The 17,762-nt window shown below is 41.4% G+C and overlaps 1 protein-coding gene across 6 annotated transcripts in view; it reads left to right on the plus strand.

The window, feature by feature from the left end:
- The window catches only part of MYRIP (myosin VIIA and Rab interacting protein), a 237,312-nt gene that overhangs the window by 192,561 nt on the left and 26,989 nt on the right, over positions 1 to 17,762 (plus strand). For all 6 annotated transcript variants that reach the window (XR_008821849.1, XM_056338718.1, XM_056338716.1 and 3 more), the window contains 2 exons: positions 5,541 to 5,718; positions 10,574 to 11,223. Coding sequence is in view for 5 of the 6 variants with exons in the window: in XM_056338718.1 (XP_056194693.1) it covers positions 5,541 to 5,718; positions 10,574 to 11,223 (828 nt within the window). In the remaining variant the exon portion in view is untranslated. The remainder of the gene's footprint in view (positions 1 to 5,540; positions 5,719 to 10,573; positions 11,224 to 17,762) is intronic.

Here is a 17,762-nt window from a genome sequence, read left to right on the forward strand (position 1 = left end):
AAGGCCAGCAATGAAACAGGACTGTACATGCAAAAATAGATTCCTTTTAGTGCTAGCCCAGTACAAAATGAAGGCTGAGTTCTCTCCATCCAGACATTATAACTATGCAGCAGAAATCCCCTGAAGAGGGATTAAAATAAAATAAAATAATAATAATGTGTCTGGAATTTCTTTTTGAAACAAACATAGCAGATGCCAGTAGGCAGGATTTGGTTGGGAACTCTTCTAACTAAAGTGTTTGGAAATGCCTGTCAATACTGTAACTATATTTTGCAAGCTGTACTGTACAGCACAGCAATCCGGTATGCAGCACATGCCTCCGAGGAGTGTGTGCAGTGAACATAGCGAATCACCTGCTGGGTTGCAATGCCATCTGCTGATGTCCTAATTTATTGCAGAAACCAACAGTAGCAGAACCGTAGTGTCTGACTGCAGACATACAGGGCAGCCTTGTAATTCATCACAAATAAATACATCTAAAATAACACTTGGCTGACAGGTGTGTTTTGCTGAGGAAGCAGAACTTCTGGTTAGGAAAGGTGCCTGTAGCTTTAGCTGGGAGGGAAGGATCTTCTTGACACCTCATGTCTTTATAAATCAGGACCAAGGCTCCTACATTCCTGCCTCCTTTTGAAAATTGTATTTAGGCTGCTGTATTATTTAGATACTTCTGGAAAATGGACCAGATTGGTGGTTCTGCGCTGAGGTCTTGTTGCTGTCCAAGTTTGTAGGCAATTAATTGGTAAAGATTCAGGGCCATGGCTCTTCCATTTGGTCAGTAAAATATCCCTTGCTGGAATGTGAACCAATCCAAGAGCCTATTGGGGTAGCTGGCCTGACCTCCAGGACTTCCCTGCATCCATGCGCAGGGAAGCTACGTAGAGCACCAGCCTCCAAATAGGTTTCTCAATCCTGTTCCCTTTTGTTCAGCATTTATCTTCCTATGTAGAAGTCCACAAGGGAAAAACATCCCCTGTATCTGCAGATAGGCTGTCATCTGTGAGAAAGGGAGGCCCAGGTGCAGCACGGTAATGTGTGTTTATGCTGCCCGCACAGGTAAGTGTGGCAGTGATGTCAATAGCATGGGCGGCGCGTACATAGGTTTGGAGCCCATGCTCTGGCTGTAAGGCTGTTAAGGTACTGATGCCAGCTGAGTTAAGTTGATGCAAATGTGCCAACCAAGATTAGAGCTTTTTCTGTGTAACCTCACACCAAATAACTAACTTTCTCGTTTGGTTTTAGTTGCAAAAGCAACAAAAAGAGGTCTTGGATCATTTGCTTTTCAGATAGAGTCATCAGGCCGGCAGGTAATTGATTGGAGATAAACTTGTGGACAAACATTTGCTTTTGTGCTCTGAAAAAAAACGGCCAGTTTATGCCAATGTAGCTGGATTTGTTCTCATGCCAGGATATGCTTCTGTCCTATTCCTACACCAGATTTGGCTATTGAAACTTCTTTTTTGTGTCATTATTGATGTTACCAGTGATTTGAGCTGCTATTGGGAATGAATAATTACAGGTTTTTTCCACCCATACTTGTCTGAGTAAAACACAGTTCCACTTCCATCCCTGTCTAAAACTGATTTTCAGAACAAGAAATAACCGAATCCTCTACTATTTATTCTTCTGAGTCGAAGCTTATTAGAACACTGTCACTTCTTGATCATTTACATCTCTCCAGATACAAGAAATACAGAGAACTACAATAGTAGTAGTGAAGAGTGCTAGTTCAAGAGCCTCTTCCAGTAGCATCATTTCATCCTTTGTCAGGATATGAATGCAGTACTTTTACCTCCTTGAGTCTTCTGTGACATCAAAGTATTATTGCAGATCTGGGTTCTTTACCCAGCATGCAAGAGCTGATCCACAGGCAGAGTGGAGATACTTGTTTATTGCATGTCTGCACATCGACGGGTGCTAGGTGGTAATCCACAAAGCTAGCACACCTTTTCACACATAGTAAAACTTTTTATAGCTTTGAGAAATTGTTTACAATTGTGTTGTCACATTTAAATTTTCATTGGTTCTTACAAATCTCATCTCCATTTAAAGGTAGTGGGTTTTTTTTCACCGGGGAGGGGGCTTTGTTAGTAGAGGGCTCTCTTTGCTTGAGGGTGGATCTTTTAGTATGGTAATTAGGATAGTTCACACACAGTTCCAATAATTTTCTGTTTAGTCTCATTAACTGTTTGGTTCTGGAGCTTATCTTGTTGTGCTCCAACTTGACATATTTATGGTGTCTGTTCCTTTTCCCAAGGCCACGTTTTGTTAACTGTAAGGATTTAACTAACATCCTCTATTTTTCAAATTATTTCTTGTTTTTCACTATAGATATTTACTTTTTTGGTTTTCCCTTTTTCTTTTTTAAAGTAAATAATTCTTATGTCAGAACCACCTTCAGTAAGAAGAGGTGGTACTTCTAGCAGAGCAGTCCAAGACAGATTTCATCCAGAATTCACATAAAGTGTAGAAAAATTATGAGTATGGCTTCAAGCCGAGCTTTGGAGGTACCAAAAGCTTTTTCCCTTGCTGCATTTGGAGGGGTTTTCCTGGGAATTAGCAGTAGTTCCTGCATAATACCTATTTCCCACAGAGAGCTGGCAGACGCTGTGGAGAGGAGTTTCCCTCTGACCTGACCCAAAAGTTTCAGCACACAATTTAAAAGAATCAGCTTGGTTTAGATAAGCTTGTTTGAATAAGCTTATTTGAGATCCTAGACTGCTGTACCACATGGGACTATGTCTGCTTTCTTTTCTGTGCTTCCTTATTTTTCAGTGCCTTTTGTCCATCAGGCCCTTCACACTCATCTCCTTTCTAAATCTTTCAGGCTGTTGTGCGTCTTCTGGTCCTTCAGAAAGATGTATCTGCCCTATAGTGTAGACCCACTTGAGCTAGCTTTGAATTGCTCAGGCAGTACTGGTAGCAGCACTGCTGCAGAAGCAAGGGTCTAAGGGTGTGATGGCTGAGCTCCTTCACTGGATTTTGCAGCCCGTGCCAAGTTCTGGTGAGTCTCAGGTTATCTGAGAGCTATGTATGGACACGGCCATCGCTGCAATGCAGCCTTGACTGTGATGTTTATAAAACAGTGAATAGGCCGGCAAGAAGCTGCTATTTAAACAAAACCCAGAAAAGTTGTCAAGCCTACAGATTTTACATAAGAACAAACATGTTACATTAATTATCTGAGCCCAGAGTTATTATACAGACTACTCAAGTTTTTCTTGATTTTTTTCTTCTCCTTACAATTTGGTTCTTTAAGTAATAAGGGAAAACAGATACTAGTGATTAAACTGTAGGATATTCCTTCTTCTGGGTTTTTCAGCATCTCTTATCTCTCTGCCATATATGTGGAAAAGGAATGTGCCCTGAGAGAATATTCTTGGTACTGTGAAAATAGTGACAGCCACAACAACTTGCTGGTTTCAATATGTAACACCTTTAGCACAAAGATATCAAGAGGACATAGCAGACATGAACTGGACCTAATTTATTTTAAGAATGGGAAGTTCAGTGGTTCTTGCTTTACAGTGAAGTGAGACACAGCACGATTAAAACTTGTTAGTTAGGCTGCAAATTTGTGGCAGAATTGTTTATATTGTCCATATATCCTAGCAGGATGAAATCAAATTAAATGAGCAAATTCCTATGGCAAAACAATTTGTGTCCTTGTCTGTATTGTGTTAGATTACTAACCCTTTTACAGGGTTAAGGAGGATTTAGATGATCTTGATCAGTTGAATATCTAGTCTGAGGTTTGAGAAAGCCTAAATATACACTTGAATATAGCTGGTCTGTGAAAGTGACTCATCTGAAATGTTCCTTATAATAAAATTATACAATACTATTGGCTTACTGTCAGTAGTTCATGTCACTGAATTTGGAAGGAAACACTCCCAGTATGTCACGTTAGGACCTGTGTCTTTGCATGGACAAGACTAACCAAGTTACGCAGTCATTGCAGTTACAGAAAATATTTGATTCTAGGGCAGTAATTCTGGCTTTTCCTCCAGAGTTCAGAAGCCAAATTAAACCCTGCTGCTTAGCTGTGTTTCTTTTTACTGAATCTGTCATGAAATCATACTGCTGAGCCAAGGATACAGGAGGATTTGCAGTTAATTAAATCTTCTGGCATGGTACACGGGTCCCACACAGGAGCATTTCAGGTGGGAGGAGGTGCAGCCAGAAAAGTGGTGTAAGTATGCTTTCAAGCCAGGAGGACTACCAGCAATGCTTGTGCTGTCCTGGGAACTGAAGGGACTTGAAAACAGCTGAAAGTCACATTATCATTTTCCTCTTCTGCACCAGGGCAAAGCAGAGCTCTGATGCAGGCAAAGACTGGCCCTTTTGAGATTAAGAGTTTTAGTTAATTATTTGTAATCTGAACATCAGTAAAAATGTACAAAGATTTGAGTGCCAACTTCGCTTGCATAAAGAAGCTGAGCCACCTGAAAGCATGCTTCTTAATGAAGCCCTGGCATACACAGGCAGTCTTTTACTGACTCTGTTATGAAGGCCAAGACAGAGGTTTTCAGTGGTAAAAAGTTACTGGGAAAAAGCTAATTGTCATTTGAAAAAGTGATCTCTTTTGCCATTCAAGCTGCCTAAGCACATATTGTCATCAAAAGCAAAGTTATTAATTAAAAAAAAAAAATGGACTGCAGCAAAATATTGTCAGCCAGAGATTAAAACTTGACTTGAGCTGCTGTAGCCTTGTTTCTAGAATTACATACGTGCTTTCATATGTAAGAGTGAGTTCTCCTGAAATCAAACACTGCCAGCTTTCACAGTTTTTTAAAACTGGCCAAATTTAGATGTGACTTCTGTAACTGACCCCAGTGCCTAAGTCAAAACTAAAATGTCTGATCTATTTATGTAGATCCAAAGGAAAGCACCTTCCCCTCAGTAGTAGTCAGGGCTCATTAACAAGCACAACAGTATTTTAGGTCTTTTTTACTTGAAATGTGACCCTCAATAGATGTGCAACTGTAGGTTATGTTGACTTCCTTAGCAAGACTGCATAAAATTGCCCACCGTATTGTGTGATATGTATATCCTAGCAGACAAGAGAATTCTGCATTAAAACCAGTTGAGTTACACATCTATTTCTGGGGAACAGGCTGTTTGTTTGTTTTTTCTGATTTTTAACTTCTGCAGATTGTTACACCAGATGGCCTGTTGAGCCAACAATAGATCATCGTGTCTCACCACAATGGGATCTCTTTCTGGCTAGCTTGACTCAAAGCAGTTAGATATCAGTCCTCACCAAGCATATGCCTAACAACTTCACATTAATTATTTCTTTCCATCTGGTCCATGGTAGTATAAACAACTTCCTGCCTCTTTGCATAGCATTAGAAATGCACATAAATAAGCAACCTGGTGCTGAAACAATTCTTTTGAACACATTAAATTCCATTTCTGGATGCTAGCAGATCTCACGCTTCCATGGGTAACTGAATATTCATTCTAATTACAGTACAGAGGTTGATAATTAAGTATTTCTATTTTTAAATTATGCTTTTTGATTTTTATTCCCACAGAGGTCTCAGTCTGCATTCTCCCTGGCTAGTGAAGATATGCCCAGTAAAGGACTAGACCTTGCATCATCTATGACTGAAGCTTTTTGGAGGCAGCAAAAAGGACAATTCAGGACACAGAAGGAACGGAAGCTCTCTGCATTACCCAGCTGGAAGAGTGTGGACAGGCTAAATGAAACAAGTAAATATTTCTAGTACGAATATGATTCTTTTTTTGGTTCTCACTCACATGTGGAATAAATATGACTTAAAGCAAGGACCTTCTCCAGGAAATTTCTGCTGACCTCTGTGCTTGTAGGGGTCTGTTTGGTGATGCCATGATTTCGTTGGCTGTGTCATTGCTTATCTTACCTTTTTTTTTTTTTTTTTTGTCCCAAGGAAAGGTTCAAAATTTGGGCCTTTGGAGGGTTGATTTATAGACTGTTAGGAAACTTTAGGCATCTGATTTAGATAATTTCAGACCTTCTAAGACACAAGAGCCCAAGGGCCTTGGTTTGTCACCTGGTTATCTGTCCTCCAGTTGAAAGAGTTTGCAGTTGCCCCTAGTATCCCTTCTGTTGCACAAGTTGACTGTTCATTGAGGTTACGTGGTGAACCAAACAGTGAAATAATTCACATTTGGGATTCCCCCTTGCACCTTAATTTTCAACCCCAATGAAACACCAATGCAGTGTCCTGTGCAGCCCCACTAACTGCTGCTTCCACATAAGTTTGAGAAAGCTGTATGAGTAGGAACTTCACTGACCAGCAGTTTCCCCAGACCTGTCTTGTCTTTCCATGCATGAGTTATGGATGTGAATACAGATGATGGAAGGTGACAGCTTCCTAAGTCAGCCCCATTCCTGAATCAGCACCCTGGAATAGAGTGCAGTTCCCTGCTTACTTCAGGATGGCATAAATACAGGCTGTCATTGAAGAAGGAGGTTCCTTCTCTTGAGGGGTCCCATTTCCACTGCCTGTCTTGTTCTGGCTGTAGTGTTCATGAGGCCACAAGAGCGTAGCACCAGGCAACTGCTGCACAGAAGAGTTGATTAGTTTTCACCCCCACAGCTGCACAAGGGGAAGGGCTGAACTGCTCACTCCCCCTGGCTCCAGGTGACAGGGAACAGCCAAGCTAACATATCTGCTACTGTTGTCCTCCCATGACAGTCTGCTGCTTCCTTCTCCTTCCCTTGGAACAGCTGTAGAGCCCATATGACCACCGTAGCAAATTGGTTTATGAAGCTAAACAAGCAGAAAACTTCTCTTCTGTAGGGTGAGTTTACTAGTGCTGTAATTGCTACAGCTGGCTCGCTAGGCACTGGCAGGCAGAAGCAGCCAAAATAGTGTTTGGGTGTAGTGGGGACCAGGCATGGGGGATGCCTGTCGGTTCTATTTGTTTATCTATAATGCCAGTTGGTAACCTGGGAGACTGAAAATTAGACGGTGTCAGTACCCTTCCTCCCCCAAAAAAGAAAGTGATAGTAAAGTAGTGTTAAAATCTGACTTAACTAAGTCTGCATTACTTTGTGAACCCCCTGTCAGAAGTGGTGTTCTCCTGGGCATTTTTGTGGAAAGCCTATTTTCAGTAAAGCAGTTAATTGGATACTTAAATTTAAGAACCCACTTCAATCCCATTGAATTCAACTATTGAGCAATTTAGTACTTAACAATTGCTTAACCACAACAGAATGACGTATTGACCCGGTTTCCTTTCAAGTGCTCTGCTCAGAGGATTTGTTCTGCTCCTTTCATCTAAGAACAACATTTGTGATGAAACTGTGGTGCCTGTTGAGCTTACAGTAAATAGCTGGTTGTGCTAATATGTATAAATGTGATCACAGACTCACAGAATGGTCAGGGCTGGAAGGGATCTCTGGAGACCATCTAGTCCAAGCCAGAACCAAGCTGAAGCAGGTTCTCCTAGAGCAGGCTGCACAGAGTCACGTCCAGGCGGGTTCTGAATGTCTCCAGCAAAGGAGACTCCACAACCTCTTTGAGCAGCCTGTTCCAGTGCTCCATCACCCTCAAGGTAAAGAAGTTTTCCCTCATATTCAGGTGGAACTGCCTGTGCTGCAGTTTGTGCCTGTTGCCCCTTGTCCTGTCGCTGGGCACCGCTGAAAAGAGCCCAGCCCCGTCCTCTTGACACTCGCCCTTCAGATATTTGCAGACACTGATAAGATCCCCTCTCAGCCTTCTCTTCTCCAGACTGAACAGCCCCAGCGCTCTCAGCCTTCCTTCATCAGGGAGATGCTCCAGTCCCCTCATCATATTTGATGGACCCTACTGGACCCTACCCAGTAGTTCCCTCCTCAAACTGGGGAGCTCAGCACCCCAGATGTGCCTCACCAGGGCAGAGCAGAGGGGGAGGATCCCCTCCCTCGACCTGCTGGCCACGTTCCTCCTGATGCAGCCCAGGACCCCATCAGCCTTCTTGGCCACAGGGCACGCTGCTGGCCCACGGGCAACTTGCTGCCCCCCAGCACTCGCAGGTCCTTCTCCGTGGGGTTGCCCCCCAGCAGGCCAGCCCCAGTGGTGCGTGGGGCTGTGCCTCCCTGGTGCAGGCCGCTGCACTGGCCTCTGTTGGGCTCCATCAGGTTCCTCTCTGCCCAGCTCTCTCACCTATGCACTGGTCAGCAGCTCTGTATTAGGATACAGAAAATGAAAGATGTCTCGACCAAGAGTCTGGAGTGGTAACGTCAGTGGGTTTTTTAGACATGTAGCCAAAAAGCAGTTCGTAAATCTTTTTGATTACGATTTGCACTGTTTCGAATTATGAGTGAAGAGCCCAACCATGAATTTTTGCTTTTTTTCCCCTTTACCAATAGTTTCACAATGAGACTTCTTAAATCTATTTTCTTTTTCGTATGGGTGAATTATAGTGTATACCTAAAGAATTGCATGCTTCATCCATTCTTCCAAGTGACTTTGTTTTGCAAAATCAGGAAGGGGAAAAATTTGACATTACTTGAAGCTGGGATAAAACTGAGTCAGCTTTCTGAACGCAAGCTTCTCAGTGTATTTCCTTTCCAGCCCACTTACCCTTGAAGATGTAATCAACTGCTATCCTGTCCTTTCTTCAGTTAACCGAGGATGTTTGACCAATCCTCACATGTTGTTGCTAAACAAAAAAAGGGGATGTCGTTTGGGAGAGAAAAAGTATGTGTCACTGGACTGCATTCTGTTTGTGCAATGTGTTGCAGTTGAATTCAGTTCCTGTTGGAGATTTGTATCTTGCAGAGCTGTTTGCTTTTTTTGAAGGAACAGTGTTTTTAAGGAAAGGTCATCTTTCTTTCAGGAGAATCCTATACTTAGATTAGTGAGCATAGTTGAAAAAAGTGAACAAGCAGGAGTTCCTTTTGCTTGATAATTGTATACTTTTTTTTTTCTCCAAAATCAAATGTTACAATACAGAGTTATTAGTTCTCCCTATAACCCTGACATCAGTTATATCCTCAGCTGGTCACTGCTACAAGAAAAATAGCACTATTTTGATTTCTTTTTAAGCAGGAGTAAGAGTGACTTCACTGCTGTATTTTTCTGAAGTTACCTGAATTGGCAGGAAATTTAGGAAGTGTAAACAAGCCAAAAGGACTAAAATGAATGAAAGATAACAAAAAATGTTCAAAATCTTGCATAGCTCGTAAGTTTCATTACCATTTAATTAGTTTCATTCTGGGTGGGAGTGTTTTTGGTAGTAGTGCACCACAGGCTTTTTTATTTATTTTTTTAACTAAGCATGCCTTCTTACCGCATGCTTATGTTCAATTCCAGGGAAAAAGTAATCTTGAGCTCCCAAGTATTTATAGTCATGTAGTGCAAGATGCTTCAGTATTGTCTACAACACAATCCAGATTTTACTTCATCCATTTTTAGATAGTGATGTTCTGTTTACAGTTTTAGAAAACTAAAATTTATGATAAGTATTTCTACAGTTTTCTGTAAATGGCAAATTTGAACCTGTGGAAGGAATCTGTAAGGCTGGAAAGTTTGTTCATTAGGCTGAGATTACTGTGTTAAATCCATGGCATTATTTGTTTATTCAACTGCTGTGGAAGGTAAAGTCATCACACATTCACATTTCCCATGAAGGGACTTTTTGAGTTTGATTGAAAATGGAATTTAAATTTAGACAAAATGCTGTTCTCTGAGTTACACAGCACTTGACCATATTTGTGGCTTTGTCTTTTTTTCCCTGTTGGAATTGTGAAACATACTCTGAAACAGTGTAAGAATGTAAGAGCATCAGTGCTTGGGTCAGACAAAAAGCTCATTTAGTCTAGGATGCAATAGCAGCAGCAACAGTAACCATAAGCAAGAGCCTAGGAAAAATCAGGAGAAAGCAAGTATTTCTCATGCTGCCTCTGAACCTCCAGAACTTTCAGCTTAATGAATGTCTCACCTAGAAGTGGGTTTTTGTGTTTGGTAAATGTCAGTGTATTTCTCTTCCATCTCCATAGCCACATCTTTTTTATCCCAGATTAATTTCTACATCCATAACACCATGTCTAAGGAGGCAAGAAGCTCCATAGGTCTGGTACCCATTGCATCCCACTTCTTTTGTTTGTTTTGAACCCTGATTTCCCTAGTTTCACTTGGTGTCCTCTAGTAGTTAGGTTGAAGGGGGTCCCCTCCCATCTCTTTTAGCGTGTATCCTCTCAGTCTTCTCTCTTCCAGACGGCAGAGCTCTGGCTTATTTAATCATTCCTTGAATGAAAGCTGTTTCAGATGCTGGTGCAACCTTTGTTGCTCTTCTCTGATCCTTTTTCCGTCTTTCCTTTTCACGATGGGGGACCAGAACTGCACACAGAATTAGAGACGTATGCAAACCCACAGGATTTATACATGTCTGTGTACTGTTGTTCCTCAGCTTTTCCAAATAATTCTTTTAGAAAAAAGCTTTGGTCCAAATACTCTCGCATTTTAATTAGTGGAAGGAACACTTGCGTTTGTTATTTTTGTGGAATCCTCCAATTTGTGGCCAGTTGATCACAAACTGGGAAGTGAAATGAGCCTTTCACACTGTAAAAACAATTGTTCTTGATTTGTTTTCATAGATCCGCCTTCTGTTTTTCAAAGCACTGATGGAAACTGGGTAGCTTTGCAGAATGTCACTTTGCCTCGTCCCCGAATGCTCGCCAAACCAAAGAGTCAAGTATTCAGAGCTTTGGAGAATGAATCCAGCATTGTGTCTGCCTATGACGAGATGGGCTCAGACAGCGAGGATGACTATGACTGGAATGTGGCCTTGAACAAGCTGCGTCGGAGACCTCGGCAATTACCAGATGATTTCTATTATACCAATTCCCAGTGTGGTACTGAATGGGTTTATGGCAATGATCACTACCAGGCAGTGACTTCCCCTTCCTCTGGCTTATACACCAATACTGAGACACTGTTCTCTGATTCAGAGACATCTTCGGTAAACTCTTCCCAGGAAGCTAAAGGACCTACCAAACTTCTCTGGTTACAAAGCAGAACTCAAAGTGATGTGCCCAGAATGGAAGAAAAACATTTTCATGGGGAACTGGATGTAAATTTCAATCCACAGGCAACCAGCTTGGAGTATTCAGACAGCAGTGAGACTGAAGAAGTCCATTATGATTTAGAAAAAAGATCAAGAAGGTGGAGGAAGAGCAAAGCAATCTCTGAAGAATTACATGAAGAAAAAAATCGCACAAAAGTCAACAAGATGAATTTAAGTCAGGTAATTGTGCTTGAGCTTACTAAATGCATTTTCAAAAAGAGCTGGGCAAAACTAATTAAACTATGGTGGCAATAACGTGTGAATCATGAGTGGGAGGTGGAGTGTTCTTGCAAGCTTTATCTTCCTCATGCCTCCCAACTGAGAAGAAGCAGAGGTAAAGTGTTACATAAACCATGAAAAGGCTTTGCGTCTTTCAGTGTTACATATACCATGAAAAGGCTTTGCCTCTTTCTCAAATATGCCACTTCCATCTCGTCAACGACATTGTTAATACTGTAAAATACAGTGCTCTAAAAAAAAAAAAAAAAAAAGGTCAGGATTTGCCAACACTAACAATTATTCACTAATCACCTGTTTGTTGCATTGGGAGGGTGTTTAACTCTCGGAATTCTTGGAATAAGAAATAGCTCATATGCCTGGGAATCTTCTGTGTGCTGTTTGCAAATGTCCTGCTAAGGGGTAAAGATAATGAGCAGTGTTGCAGCACAATCAAACTAGTAGGCTGCAACAAGGCTTTACCGTTGGTCAGGTTCTACTGTCTATGCTGTATCTCCTTCCTCCAGGGGTCAGCCGTAGGAGGAGCAGTGTGGTCTGACCTCTGGAGGAAGGAGATACAGTGCAGACAGTTCAATCTGACCAACGGTAAAGCCTTGTTGCAGCCTACTAGTTTGATTGTGCTGCAGCAATTGGTGCCCCGTGTGAGGCTGACTGAGTTGGACTCCGACTACAACAGAGCAGAAGAAATTCAGAAAGGGGTTTTTTTGAAATACAGTCCAAGTGATACTGCTCTTAATTGGTCACTTGATTATGAGTTCTGATGTGTTAGGGTAAGTGTTTGCAAACTACTTCCATTTAAATAATTTGTCAATTGACTAAAAAGGAAAAAAAAAAACAAAACCAAACAGCTGTGTACTCCTCAAACTTTTCTTTAAAACAAAAAGTGTGGAATAACCAGAAAGCCAAGTCTTCTCTGTCTGGAACTGGTGTTATGTAAGGGATCCAGTTGTCCCCCCAGATATTTTTTGCAGTACAAGAACACTTCTTCTAACTCTAATTACCCAGCTGGATGAGAATACTGACCCCTTGCCCAGTTCCATTTCCCACGCCCTATCCCTGTTAATCCTGGAGCTGCGTCATTGCTGCAGCAGAGTAACAGTAAGCCTGAAGCAAGGAGCTAAGTGCTGTCTTCTCGCTATGCCTCTGACTACAGGCAACCTGACCCGGTCTTCAAAGCCATCTGAGCAATTGTAGGATGCTTGGAATTGTTTTTCTTCACTTATGCTGCTAGCCTGTATTTCCTTCAGAAATCGGTACAGCTGATCATAAATCAAGATTAGGACTCTAGGATTTCAGCAGGTTTTTAATGCTGGGTAAACTATTGCTTATCTGTATCTATTCCATCTCTTTTAGGAGACAGGTGTTTCGGGTGTTTTGTACTGACTCATTTATACTCTTATCTTCATATATTTATAATCTACAGTTGTTGAAGGGGAGTTATATGTGATAATGTGCTCTAACAATACATCAGTGACAACTAATGACTTCTTAGAACATCAGGCAGAATTACAGGACTTTCTAGGGACTGTACGAAGACCATATTTTTTACTGTAGACTTCTGCATTTCCCTGTCTGGCTTTGTGTGTTTGTTCTAAGTGTGCCTGTGTTCATATTGTACCTTTCAAGTTACTACTGCTCTGCAGAGTATAGAAGATCAGACTTTACAGGGAAGGTCCTGGATACATTATAGAATCATAGAATCATTTAGGTTGGAAAAGATCTTTAAGATCATCAAGCCCAACCGTAAGCCTAACTCTGCCAAGTCCACCACTAAACCATGTCCCTAAGCTCCACATCTGCAGGTCTTTTAAATACCTCCAGGGATGGTGACTCAACTACTTCCCTGGCAGCCTGTTCCAGTGCTTGATAAACCTTTCAGTGAAGAAATTTTCCCTAATACCCATTCTAAACCTCCCCCACTTTCATCCAGCGGAGGTCAGAAAGGCAGGGTGCTTCCAGATATACATAACTGCATCCTCCTTCAGCAGCTTCGTGTGTGCTTCAAAGTGCAAGCTGTTGCGGAGAATGATTGCTCTTTCCAACTTTCTTGTGAGTTGCTTTGTCTCTTAAGTGTTGTTTGTACCTCTCTGTTGTGCACAAAATGCAATGTTTGGGTTTCTCACCCACTCTCCCCTTCTTTTCACCCTTTAGGCTAAAAGAGACTGTTCCTGCTCTCTACTCTCACAGTCACGGTGGGGCAGGCAGGGGCACGCTGCCTCCAGATCCCACTACTGTTTTCAAAGCAATTAAATTCTCCCTAGGAAGTTTATGTATGGGTGGGTTTGTATACATTTGGTTTTTGTTTGAACACACACACACGTGCGCCCCGGTGGCTGGTTTGACAGCTGGTGCCCACATTTGGAGAATTGTTCCTCCAGCCTCCGGTACACAAGCACTGCTGGGGAGCAGGAATGGACTGGCTGCTACAGTTTATAGCAAGGATGTTGCATGGGTGAATAATTCTAGGAAGCAATTAAAATGATCGTGAGCATAAGGAATATGATTTGAGGTATGAAAATAAATTAGCCAGACATAATTTACATTGCTTAGGAAAATAAGATGAAAAGGATGTCAGTGTTTTGTATGATCCCCAGAGTAACATACTAATCTTGGTAAAATGATTGAGGCTGCGACAGAGAGGCCTACGTGTAAACAGTTTGTACAAAACCAATAGTGTAGGTGTGTGAAGAACTGCATAAACTTAACAAAGCTTCATTGTGGGGTCTTAAACCAGGTATAGATTTTCATGTGCTGAGATTATAGAGAATTTGCAGAAACCATACCAAATGCTCTTTAGAAGATGCAACCATGTTGCATCTAGACATTAGACACTGAACAACTGATTGTATGTAAATTGTGGTGAAGAAACATACTTTTTCTGTACTTTACTGCATTGCAATGACCTTATTTTACTGCATTGTAATGATAAGATGATAATTTGTTAACCATGATGTTTTCATCAACATTGTAGAACAGGATTTCAGTTTAGCAGTCTAAAAGTTGGGGGTTCTTTTTAAATCTTCTAATAGTGAAGGCTGGGTTTTTTGTTTTCCGCTCTCCAAGACTCACAGTGAAATGAAAATAGGCCCTTTCCTCTCTCCCTGCCCCAAGTCTAGAGAATTATAAGCAATTACGTTGTGGAACAACTGTGGTCATTTCATAACTCACAACTGAATTTCTATTTAAAATTAGGTATTTTTTTAATCTAGATCATGTACCTAGATTAGGATAATGCTGTGGCATTCTTTTTTAAATGTATTTTAAAGTCAACCCTGGAATGCTGACTTTGTGGCTGAGAGAGAACTCAAAGTCTGGAGTGATTTAAAAAGGGAAACCTCAGAACAGATATCCAGATGTACTGTATTTGGGGAGAGTTTTTTGCCACTTAATCATACGTAAAAAACCAACCTGCTTTACTGGGTTGCCTGTAGACATGCTGTAAACACAGTCATAAAGGAAGTACGTGAAGCAAGACATGAAAACTGCCTGATAAAACCATCGTTCTACTGTAATGAATTTCTGATAACCTGATTACTTATGTACCACATGTATATTCCTTTGGAAAATTAACTGGGAAGTGCAACTTTACTCTTGATGATGATTATTTTTTAAATTGTAACTTTTTACAAGAAATTGGTGCTCAAACCACCAATCTCTCTCTGCTTTCATTATTAATAATATTTTAATAATTTATCTTACTACTAATAATAATACCAATGTATTGGCTTTCATTATCTCTTTGAGAGGAGGAGATGTTGCTTAGTGTAGCTGCAGTTCTTACATTTCTGATGGAAAGCGGAGTGGCTTAATTGCTTCAAGTGACGGAAGTGCCCTCATTGTGAGTTTGCTTTTTTGATCAGGAGACCCCACCTGTTAATGAGAGCCCCCTGCCCGGCGGCCAGGTAAGGGGGGAGTGCTGTCAGACTGCCGGTCCCCACGGGATGGCGCTTGGGATGTATTTACTGAAAATAGCTGCTCTGAAATTGCACCCGCTCTGGCTGAGAAACTGCCTGCAAACCTCACCATTTGTGTCTTCTAAAAAATGTAGTTTCTGATTTTTGGTTTTCTGTATGAATGGAGCTTCCTCTCAAGAGTTTATAGTATAACATGGGTTTGGTTCTGGAGCCTCCAAGCCAGTACTTTGCTTCCTTGCTGTATTTTGGGGCTTTGTTGTTGTTGTTTTGTTTGTTTGTTTGTTTGTTTTGTTTGCTAGGCTTACATTGAGTTATCGGCCATTTGCCTGCAAGGAGATGAACAGTGTGTATGAGGAAAGGTGTATTTCCTAGTTCACTGTCTGCTAAAGGACTTTTGCTTGCATAGAAACATTTGGCTTTCTTTTAGTGGGACTGGGTTTGTGGTTGTGTTAATCTGCCAGGCCCTCACTGAAGCTCTCTTTTCAGATAAAGTGGTAGCCCTATATTCTTGTTTGCAGATGTTAGTATTATGTGTTGCTGGCAGATGCAAATGGGAATTTATACAGTGTTTTATACGAACACAAAGATGTCATTAAACTTACCAGATGGAGCCAAAGTGTGAACAGTAAAGAATAATGACATTTAAGATAGTATCTATTAAATAAATAATAATAGGACCTTTCAATGCATTTATTACTTTTTATTGTTGTCATGGCATCTGATACTTTTTTTTTTAATTCGTTAATCCATGGAAGAGGCACGATCTCCTCACAAACAGTTCACTACCACCATCGGAAAAGCTCAACACACAAGCCAAGCTACTAGAAACGGAAACCACAAAGTGTAGTATTATAGGGTATCATTATCTCTGTGTGTGAGCAGGAACTAATAATTCTTGCCAAAGTAAATACTCCACCTGCTTATTGTAAGGAGATTGGAAAGCAGAAAGGTGGATAATAAACATACCTGAATCCAGCTGTAATAAAAGCAATAACCTCAAGGTGAGTCCTCCCCCAAGAAATTATGTGTATTCGTAACACAAATGTAGCTATTGTGGTATGAAACCCTAGGGATGCCGAGGCAGCTCTTGACTTTCACCTGTGCTGACAAATGTAGCAAAAAGCTGTTTAAGTTTCCCAGCTAGGAAAAGTCTTTTGTATGTGTAAAGCATAGGCTTGAATTGGGAGTGTTTCAGCAACGGTGTGACGTGTGGCTAAGGTAACACAGCACTTGCTGCTGCTGAGAGAGGGATACCTCCTTCCTCTCTGCCTTCGTGCCTTCCCTCCACCTGCTTCCAGCATGGTCCAGTATCTCTCCTTTGTAAGCGCTAGCCCCATTTGGACCCCTTTGCCAAGCCTACACAACTCGTTACAACCGAGTAAAGACAGGAAGGTGGAGGGTGACCCTCTTTCAGCAGCACTAGGCTGTTACATTAGCTCACCTTGTTTCATAAAACTACACTCTAGATTTCTTGTCCTGCTGAATCTGGGCAACTTAGCAATATTGCCCTGCCATGTCTTCTTCCAGAATACATGGGAAGTCAGCTGCAGGGCTTTACAGGATTTCACTGAGCTTTGGGTAGAGGCAGTAGAGATCAGCCTAAAAGGTGCTGCCATGTGTGATCCTGGGTAGACTGGTATTTTTTTCAGGATTAAGAGGAATCATGACTCTGCTGTTGTCAGTATGGATTCATTAAATTAGCCTGTGGTCCTTTCTGTGGGGGTATGTGTGTATTGCAACTCCAATATCGCTGCTAAGCAGTTGAAAGCTGAGCAAGTACTTGTAAGAAGCCCTCAGAGGCATCATGCATGTCTTGCTGCACAGTAAAGTCTGTCAGTATTCCGTGGCACGGCAGTGAGATGGAAACATGAGAAAACCTGCCCCTCCGGACTGCCAGCCCCACTCACTGCTCCACTAGATTTTGTACCCGTACTTGTCAGCTTATTGAAACAATAGCAAACTTGTCTTTACAAGCTTGATCTGCTCAAATGACTGCATAGAATGGGGTTTTCTTCTCTTCCTTGCAGACCTGACCCCAAGGTAAGCCGTACTCTTCCTGCCTAGACACTGCTCAAGGAAGCCCACGCCCCAGGTGCAGAGCTGTCAGAGCTCACTAGCAAGTCTTGTAATCCTAAACCACATTTTTTGATAGATGAGAGTAGGTTTTTGGAGGTACCTATTAAAATAAATGGAGGTAACTCAAGTAAAGAAGGAATCTAGTAATTAGCTTAGACTAGATACCTAACTGTAAATAGCTGGTTTAATGAGACATTATCTCCACTAAACTGTATTCTCCTAAATTACAAGCGCATGGTTTTGGTGTGCTTTCTATCCTATAAATATGATATGTTTATCCCATAAATTATGATTCTTTCTCTTCTGGGTACAAATTGATGAACAGATTGACTCAGTACAACTTTCAGAGTTTTTTTATAGTAGTTTAGGAGAATGTGAGTAGTTTTCATTAGCAGATTGTTGGGCAGACATAATGAGTTGTTGAATGACATGTAAGATATGTCTGGAAAAAAATCTCTTCTTACAATTTGAGGAAGCACCATCATCACAGGG

This window comes from Falco biarmicus, chromosome 4 (genome assembly GCF_023638135.1).
Source record: "Falco biarmicus isolate bFalBia1 chromosome 4, bFalBia1.pri, whole genome shotgun sequence".
Lineage (NCBI taxonomy): Eukaryota > Metazoa > Chordata > Aves > Falconiformes > Falconidae > Falco > Falco biarmicus.